This window comes from Lampetra fluviatilis, unplaced genomic scaffold (genome assembly GCF_964198595.1).
Source record: "Lampetra fluviatilis unplaced genomic scaffold, kcLamFluv1.1 SCAFFOLD_478, whole genome shotgun sequence".
Classification (NCBI taxonomy): Eukaryota; Metazoa; Chordata; class Hyperoartia; order Petromyzontiformes; family Petromyzontidae; genus Lampetra; species Lampetra fluviatilis.
In genome coordinates, this window is record NW_027620888.1 from 158 (window position 1) to 10,000 (window position 9,843).

General features: G+C 61.4%; 1 protein-coding gene across 1 annotated transcript in view; it reads right to left on the minus strand.

Annotated features, from left to right (window-relative positions):
• Positions 1 to 3,537: 3,537 nt before the first annotated feature.
• The window catches only part of LOC144954504 (uncharacterized), a gene marked incomplete at both ends in the record, with an annotated part of 66,098 nt that continues 59,792 nt past the window's right edge, over positions 3,538 to 9,843 (minus strand). The window contains one exon of the mRNA XM_078884978.1: positions 3,538 to 3,766. Coding sequence (XP_078741104.1) covers positions 3,538 to 3,766 — 229 coding nt within the window. The remainder of the gene's footprint in view (positions 3,767 to 9,843) is intronic.

Sequence of the window (9,843 nt, forward strand, 5' to 3'; positions counted from 1 at the left end):
CCCCCCACCACCCACTCACCCACCCACCCACCCACTCCACCCACCCACCCACCCACTCACCCACTCACCACCACCCCCACCCAACCACCCACTCACTCACCACTCACCCACTCACCCACCCACTCACCTCACCCACTCACCCACCCACTCCCACTCACTCACCCACTCACCCACCCACTCACCACCCACTCACTCACCCACTCCCACCCACTCACCCACCCACTCCACTCACCCACCACTCACCCCACTCACCCACCACCCACCACTCCACACCACCCTCACCCACTCCACCCACTCACCCACTCACTCCACCCACTCCACCCACCCACCCACTCACCCACTCACCCACACCACCACACCCACTCACACACCCACCCACCCACCCACTCACCCCCACCCACACTCACCCACCCACCCACTCACTCACCAACCCACCCACCCACCCACTCACCCACTCACACCACTCACCCACCCCACTCACCCACCCACACCACTCACCCACCTCACCCACCCACTCACACCCACTCACCCACCCCCCACCCACCACCCCACTCACCCACCCACTCACCCACCCACCACCCACCCACTCACCCACCCACTCACCCACCCACCACCCACTCACCCCACTCACCACCCCACCCACTCCCCACCCCACCCCACCCCCCCACCCACCCCCCACCCACCACCCACCCACCCACTCACCCACCCACCCACCTCACCCACCCCACCCCACCCACCCACCCCCCACCCACACCCACCCACCCCACCCCACCCACCCACCCACACTCACCCCCCACTCACCACCCACCTCACCCACCCCCCCCCACCCACTCCACACACCACCCACCCACCCACTCACCCACCCACTCCCACCCACACCTCACCCACCCACCCACTCACCCACCACACACTCACCCACCCACCCACTCACCCACTCACCCACTCACCCACCCACCCACTCACCCACTCACCCACCACCCACCCTCACACCACTCACCTCACACACTCACCCACCCACCCCACCCACCCACTCACCCACCCACTCACCCACTCACCCACCCACTCACCCCACACACCCACTCACCCACCCACTCACCCACCCACTCACCCACCCACCCACTCACCACTCACTCACCACACACCCACCCACCCACTCACTCACTCACCCACTCACCTCACCCACACACCCACCCACTCACTCACCCACTCACCCACCCACTCACTCACTCACCCCCCCCCCACCACCCACCACTCACCCACCACCACCCACTCACCCACCCACTCACCCACTCACTCACCCACTCACTCACCCACTCACCCACCCACCACCCACACCACTCACCCACTCACACCCACTCACCCACCCACCCCACTCACTCACTCACCCACCACCCACCCACTCACCCACCCACTCACTCACCCACTCACCCACCCACTCACCCACCCACCCACTCACCCACTCACTCACCCACTCACCCACCCACCCACTCACTCACTCACCCACCCACCACCCACCCACTCACTCACTCACTCACCCACTCACCCACCACCACCACACTCACTCACCACCCACCCACCCACACCACCCACCCACTCACTCACCCACCCACCCACTCACTCAATCACCCCCCCCCCCCACCACCCACTCACTCACTCACCCACTCACCCACCCACTCACCCACCCCACTCACTCACTCACTCACCCACCCACCCACTCACCCACCCACTCACCCACCCACTCACCCACTCACCCACCACCCACCACCCACCCACTCACCCACTCACACACCCACTCACCCACCCACCCCACTCACTCACTCACCCACTCACCCACCACCCACTCACCCACCCACTCACTCACCACTCACCCACCCCACCCCACCCACCCACACACCCACTCACTCACCCACTCACCCACACCCACTCACCCACTCACCCACCACCCACCCACCCACTCACTCACTCACCCACTCACCCACCCACTCACTCACTCACTCACCCACCCACCCACCCACCCACTCACTCACCCCACCCACCCACTCACTCACTTCACCCCCCCCCCCCCAACCACCCACTCACTCACTCACCCACTCACCCACCCACTCACTCACCCACTCACTCACTCACCCACTCACTCACCCACTCACTCACTCACTCACCCACTCACCCACCCACCCACTCACTCACTCACTCACCCCCCCCCCAACCACCCACCCACTCACTCACCCACCCACCCACCCACTCACCCACCCACCCACTCACCCACCCACCACCCCCCACCACCCCCCCCCACCCCCCCCCCCACCCACCACCACCACTCACTCACCCTCCACTCACCCACCCACCCACCCACTCACCCACCCCACCCACTCACCCCACCCACCCACCCACCCACTCACCCACCCACTCTCACCCACTCACCCACCCACCCACTCACCCACCCACCCACCCACCCACTCACCCACCCACCCACTCACCCACCCACCCACCCACTCACCCACCCACCCAACCACTCACCCACCCACCCACCCACTCACCCACCCACTCACCCACTCACCCACCACCCACTCACCCACCCACCCACCCACCCACCCACTCACCCACTCACTCACTCACTCACTCCACCCACCCACCCACCCACTCACCCACCCACTCACTCACTCACTCACCCACCCACTCACCCACTCACCCACCACTCACCCACCCACTCACCCACCCACTCAACCACTCACCCACCCACCCACTCACCCACCCACCCACCCACTCACCCCCCCCACCCCCCACCCACCCCTACCCACTCACCCCCCCCACCCCCCACCACCCCCACCCACCCCCCACCACCCCCCCCCCACCCCCCACCCCCCACCACCCCCCCCCCACCCCCCACCACCCCCACCCCCCCACCACCCCCCCCCACCCCCCCCCCCACCCACCCACTCACCCACCCACCCACCCACTCACCCACCCACCCACTCACCCACCCACCCACCCAACCACTCACCCACCCACCCACCACCCACCCACTCACCCACCCACCCACCCACCCACCCACTCACCCACCCACTCACCCACTCACCCACCCACCCACTCACCCACCCACCCACTCACCCACCCACCCAACCACTCACCCACCCACCCACCCACTCACCCACTCACTCACCCACCCACCCACTCACCCACCCACTCACTCACTCACTCACCCACCCACACCACCCACTCACCCACCCACTCACTCACTCACTCACTCACCCACCCACTCACCCACTCACCCACCCACTCACTCACCCACCCACCCACTCACACCTCACTCACTCACCCACCCACCCACCCACTCACCCACCCACTCACTCACTCACCCACCCACTCACCCACTCACCCACCCCACTCACTCACTCACCCACCCACTCACTCACCCACTCACCCACCCACCCACCCACTCACCCACCCACTCACCCCCCCCCCCCACCCCCCACCCCCCCACCCCCCACCACCCCCACCCACTCACCCCCCCCCCCACCCCCCACCACCCCCACCCACCCCCCCCTGGGACTGAGCCACCCGCGGCCTCTCCGCTCCGTCCGGGTCATCGACGACGCCGCAGGTCGCGGGCTGCGACCTCTTGACCCTCGACCCCTGACCCCGCCGCGACCCCCCCGCTCCCGGAGCTCCGCCCATCCTCAGCAGCACGTGACCGCTGACCACGCCCCCGTCGACGACGGGCAGCAGTTCAAAGGTCGCGTCCACCGCGCCCAGGCCAATCAGCGCCCTGCATTGGAGGTGGGGGGTGGGGTGGTGATGACACAAGTGGTGGGGGGGGGGTGAAGGTGGGGGGGGGGGTGACACAGGTGGGGGGGGTGAAGGTGGGGATGGGAGGAGGGTGGTGGGGGGGGTAGGGTGGGTGGGTGGGGGGGGTAGGGTGGGTGGGTGGGGGGGGGGTAGGGTGGTGGGTGGGTGGGTGAGTGGGTGGATGAGTGAGTAGGTGAGTGGGTGAGTGGGTGAGTGGGTGGATGAGTGAGTAGGTGAGTGGGTGAGTGAGTGGGTGGGTGAGTGGGTGGATGAGTGAGTAGGTGAGTGGGTGAGTGAGTGGGTGGGTGGGTGAGTGGGTGGGTGGGTGAGTGGGTGGATGAGTGAGTAGGTGAGTGGGTGGGTGAGTGGGTGGGTGGGTGAGTGGGTGGGTGGGTGAGTGAGTGAGTGGGTGAGTAGGTGAGTGGGTGGGTGAGTGGGTGGGTGGGTGGGTGAGTGGGTGAGTGGGTGAGTGAGTGAGTGAGTGGGTGAGTAGGTGAGTGGGTGGGTGAGTGGGTGGGTGGGTGGGTGGGTGGGTGGGTGAGTGAGTGAGTGGGTGGGTGGGTGAGTGAGTGAGTGAGTGGGTGAGTAGGTGAGTGGGTGGGTGAGTGGGTGGGTGGGTGAGTGAGTGAGTGGGTGAGTAGGTGAGTGGGTGGGTGAGTGTGTGGGTGGGTGAGTGGGTGAGTGAGTGAGTGGGTGAGTGTGGTGAGTGAGTGAGTGAGTGAATGGGTGGGTGAGTGGGTGAGTGGGTGAGTGGGTGGGTGGGTGGGTGGGTGGGTGAGTGGGTGGGTGGGTGGGTGGGTGGGTGAGTGGGTGGGTGGGTGGGTGGGTGGGTGGGTGAGTGAGTGGGTGGGTGGGTGGGTGAGTGAGTGGGTGGGTGGGTGAGTGGGTGGGTGAGTGGGTGGGTGGGTGAGTGAGTGAGTGGGTGGGTGGGTGGGTGTGTGAGTGGGTGGGTGGGTGAGTGGGTGGGTGAGTGGGTGGGTGGGTGAGTGGGTGGGTGGGTGGGTGAGTGAGTGGGTGGGTGAGTGAGTGAGTGAGTGGGTGGGTGGGTGTGTGGGTGGGTGGGTGAGTGAGTGGGTGGGTGGGTGAGTGGGTGGGTGGGTGGGTGTGTGAGTGGGTGAGTGGGTGGGTGGGTGGGTGAGTGAGTGAGTGGGTGAGTGGGGTGAGTAGGTGAGTGGGGTGGGTGAGTGTGTGGGTGGGTGGGTGAGTGGGTGAGTGAGTGAGTGAGTGAGTGGGTGAGTGGGTGAGTGAGTGCGTGGGTGAGTGAGTGAGTGGGTGGGTGAGTGGGTGAGTGGGTGGGTGAGTGGGTGAGTGGGTGGGTGGGTGAGTGAGTGAGTGAGTGGGTGGGTGGGTGGGTGAGTGAGTGAGTGGGTGGGTGGGTGGGGTGGGTGGGGTGGGTGAGTGAGTGGGTGGGTGGGTGAGTGGGTGGGTGGGTGGGTGAATGGGTGGGTGGGTGAGTGAGTGAGTGAGTGGGTGGGTGTGTGAGTGGGTGGAGTGGGTGAGTGGGTGAGTGGTGGTGGGTGGGTGGGTGAGTGAGTGAGTGGGTGGGTGGGTGAGTGAGTGAGTGGGTGGGTGGGTGGGTGAGTGTGTGGGTGGGTGGGTGGGTGGGTGGGTGAGTGAGTGAGTGGGTGGGTGGGTGGGTGGGTGAGTGAGTGAGTGGGTGGGTGGGTGGGTGAGTGGGTGGGTGGGTGTGTGAGTGGGTGAGTGGGTGGGTGTGTGAGTGGGTGGGTGTGTGAGTGGGTGGGTGGGTGGGTGGGTGAGTGGGTGGGTGAGTGGGTGGGTGGGTGGGTGAGTAAGTGAGTGGGTGGGTGTGTGGGTGGGTGGGTGGGTGAGTGAGTGGGTGGGTGGGTGGGTGGGTGGGTGAGTGAGTGAGTGAGTGGGTGGGTGGGTGGGTGTGTGAGTGGGTGGGTGGGTGGGTGAGTGGGTGGGTGGGTGTGTGGGTGGGTGAGTGAGTGGGTGGGTGGGTGTGTGAGTAGGTGGGTGTGTGGGTGGGTGGGTGTGTGGGTGGGTGAGTGAGTGAGTGGGTGGATGGGTGGGTGTGTGAGTGGGTGGGTGGGTGGGTGGGTGTGTGAGTGGGTGGGTGAGTGGGTGGGTGGGTGGGTGGGTGAGTGGGTGGGTGGGTGGGTGGGTGGGTGGGTGGGTGAGTGAGTGGGTGGGTGGGTGGGTGAGTGAGTGGGTGGGTGGGGTGAGTGGGTGGGTGAGTGGGTGGGTGGTGGGTGGGGGGTGAGTGAGTGGTGGTGGGTGGGTGTGTGAGTGGGTGGGTGGGTGAGTGGGTGGGTGAGTGGGTGGGTGGGTGAGTGGGTGGGTGGGTGGGTGAGTGAGTGGGTGGGTGGGTGAGTGAGTGAGTGGGTGGGTGGGTGGGTGGGTGTGGTGTGTGGGTGGGTGGGTGAGTGAGTGGGTGGGTGGGAGTGAGTGGGTGGGTGGGTGTGTGAGTGGGTGAGTGGGTGGGTGGGTGGGTGATTGAGTGAGTGGGTGAGTAGGTGAGTGGGTGGGTGAGTGTGTGGGTGGGTGGGTGAGTGGGTGAGTGAGTGAGTGAGTGAGTGGGTGAGTGGGTGAGTGAGTGCGTGGGTGAGTGAGTGAGTGGGTGGGTGAGTGGGTGAGTGGGTGAGTGGGTGGGTGAGTGGGTGAGTGGGTGGGTGGGTGGGTGAGTGGGTGAGTGGGTGGGTGGGTGGGTGAGTGAGTGAGTGGGTGGGTGAGTGAGTGAGTGGGTGGGTGGGTGGGTGGGTGGGTGGGTGGGGTGAGTGAGTGGGTGGGTGGGTGGGTGAGTGGGTGGGTGGGTGAGTGAGTGAGTGAGTGGGTGGGTGTGTGAGTGGGTGGGTGGGTGGGTGAGTGGGTGGGTGTGTGAGTGAGTGGGTGGGTGGGTGAGTGAGTGAGTGGGTGGGTGGGTGGGTGAGTGAGTGAGTGGGTGGGTGGGTGAGTGTGTGGTGGGTGGGTGGGTGGGTGAGTGAGTGGGTGGGTGGGTGGGTGAGTGGGTGGGTGTGTGAGTGGGTGAGTGGGTGGGTGTGTGAGTGGGTGGGTGTGTGAGTGGGTGGGTGGGTGGGTGAGTGAGTGAGTGAGTGGGTGGGTGGGTGGGTGTGTGGGTGGGTGGGTGGGTGAGTGAGTGGGTGGGTGGGTGGGTGGGTGGGTGGGTGAGTGAGTGAGTGAGTGGGTGGGTGGGTGTGTGAGTAGGTGGGTGGGTGGGTGGGTGAGTGGGTGGGTGGGTGTGTGAGTGGGTGGGTGTGTGGGTGGGTGGGTGTGTGGGTGGGTGAGTGAGTGAGTGGGTGGGTGGGTGGGTGGGTGTGTGAGTGGGTGGGTGGGTGGGTGTGTGAGTGGGTGGGTGAGTGGGTGGGTGGGTGAGTGAGTGGGTGGGTGGGTGTGTGAGTGGGTGGGTGGTTTGGCTGATGATACTACTGTTGATGATGATGATACTACTACTACTGATGATGATAATACTGCTGATGATGATACTACTGATTAGGATGATGATACTACTACTGATGCTGATAATACTACTACTGCTGATGATGATACTACTGATGATGATGATGATGATGATACTACTACTGATGATGATACTACTATTGATGATGATGATACTACTGCTGATGATGATGATACTACTACTACTGATGATGATAATACTACTGATGATGATAATACTACTGATGATGATGATACTACTACTACTGATGATGATGATACTACTACTGATGATGATACTACTACTGCTGATGATGATGGTGCTACTGCTGATGATGATACTACTACTGCTGATGATGATGATGATGATTGTAGCTGAGTGGCTGTAACGGGGAGACTGTAAGAACGGGACAGGTGAGATTCCTGCGCGTGTGGTGAGAGGGGCGGGGCACACACACAGACACACACACACAGACACACACACACAGACACACACACACTCTCGCCTGTACAGGTGTGTGTCTGTGTGTGTCTGTGTGTGTGTGTGTGTGTACAGGTGTGTGTGTGTGTGTGTCTGTGTGTGTACAGGTGTGTGTGTGTGTGTACAGGTGTGTGTGTGTGTGTGTGTACAGGTGTGTGTGTGTGTGTCTGTGTGTGTGTGTGTCTGTGTGTGTGTGTGTACAGGTGTGTGTGTCTGTGTAGGTGTGTGTCTGTGTGTGTGTGTGTCTGTGTGTGTGTGTGTGTGTGTGTCTGTGTGTGTGTGTGTACAGGTGTGTGTGTGTGTGTGTCTGTGTGTGTGTGTGTACAGGTGTGTGTGTGTGTCTGTGTAGGTGTGTGTCTGTGTGTGTACAGGTGCGTGTGTGTGTCTGTGTGTGTGTGTACAGGTGTGTGTGTGTGTGTGTACAGGTGTGTGTGTGTCTGTGTGTGTGTGTGTCTGTGTGTGTGTGTGTACAGGTGTGTGTGTCTGTGTAGGTGTGTGTCTGTGTGTGTACAGGTGTGTGTGTGTGTACAGGTGTGTGTGTGTGTCTGTGTGTGTGTGTGTCTGTGTGTGTGTGTGTACAGGTGTGTGTGTCTGTGTAGGTGTGTGTCTGTGTGTGTACAGGTGTGTGTGTGTGTACAGGTGTGTGTGTGTGTCTGTGTGTGTGTGTGTCTGTGTGTGTGTGTACAGGTGTGTGTGTCTGTGTAGGTGTGTGTCTGTGTGTGTACAGGTGTGTGTGTGTGTGTGTGTACAGGTGTGTGTGTGTGTGTACAGGTGTGTGTGTGTGTGTACAGGTGTGTGTGTGTGTGTACAGGTGTGTGTGTACAGGTGTGTGTGTGTGTGTACAGGTGTGTGTGTACAGGTGTGTGTGTGTGTCTGTGTGTGTGTACAGGTGTGTGTGTGTACAGGTGTGTGTGTGTGTGTGTACAGGTGTGTGTGTGTGTGTACAGGTGTGTGTGTGTGTGTGTCTGTGTGTGTGTGTGTCTGTGTGTGTGTGTGTCTGTGTGTGTGTGTGTCTGTGTGTGTGTGTGTCTGTGTGTGTGTCTGTGTGTGTGTACAGGTGTGTGTGTGTGTGTGTGTACAGGTGTGTGTGTGTGTGTGTGTACAGGTGTGTGTGTGTGTGTACAGGTGTGTGTGTGTGTGTGTCTGTGTGTGTGTGTCTGTGTGTGTGTGTGTCTGTGTGTGTGTGTGTCTGTGTGTGTGTGTGTCTGTGTGTGTGTGTGTCTGTGTGTGTGTGTGTGTGTGTACAGGTGTGTGTGTGTGTGTGTGTACAGGTGTGTGTGTGTGTGTACAGGTGTGTGTGTGTGTGTGTGTACAGGTGTGTGTGTGTGTGTACAGGTGTGTGTGTGTGTGTGTCTGTGTGTGTGTGTCTGTGTGTGTGTGTGTCTGTGTGTGTGTGTGTCTGTGTGTGTGTGTGTACAGGTGTGTGTGTGTGTGTGTGTACAGGTGTGTGTGTGTGTGTGTGTACAGGTGTGTGTGTGTGTGTACAGGTGTGTGTGTGTCTGTGTGTGTGTGTGTACAGGTGTGTGTGTGTGTACAGGTGTGTGTGTGTGTACAGGTGTGTGTGTGTGTGTGTGTGTGTGTACAGGTGTGTGTGTGTGTGTACAGGTGTGTGTGTGTGTGTACAGGTATGTGTGTGTAGGTGTGTGTGTGTGTACAGGTGCGTGTGTGTGTGTACAGGTGTGTGTGTGTGTGTACAGGTATGTGTGTGTAGGTGTGTGTGTGTGTACAGGTGTGTGTGTGTGTGTACAGGTGTGTGTGTGTGTGTACAGGTATGTGTGTGTAGGTGTGTGTGTGTGTACAGGTGTGTGTGTGTGTGTACAGGTGTGTGTGTGTGTGTGTGTGTGTGTGTGTCTGTGTGTGTGTGTCTGTGTGTGTGTGTGTACAGGTGTGTGTGTGTACAGGTGTGTGTGTGTGTGTGTCTGTGTGTGTGTGTGTCTGTGTGTGTGTGTGTACAGGTGCGTGTGTGTGTGTACAGGTGTGTGTGTGTGTGTACAGGTGTGTGTGTGTGTGTGTCTGTGTGTGTGTGTGTGTGTGTGTGTGTACAGGTGTGTGTGTGTGTGTACAGGTGTGTGTGTGTGTGTGTCTGTGTGTGTGTGTACAGGTGTGTGTGTGTGTACAGGTGTGTGTGTGTGTACAGGTGTGTGTGTGTGTACAGGTGTGTGTGTGTGTGTACAGGTATG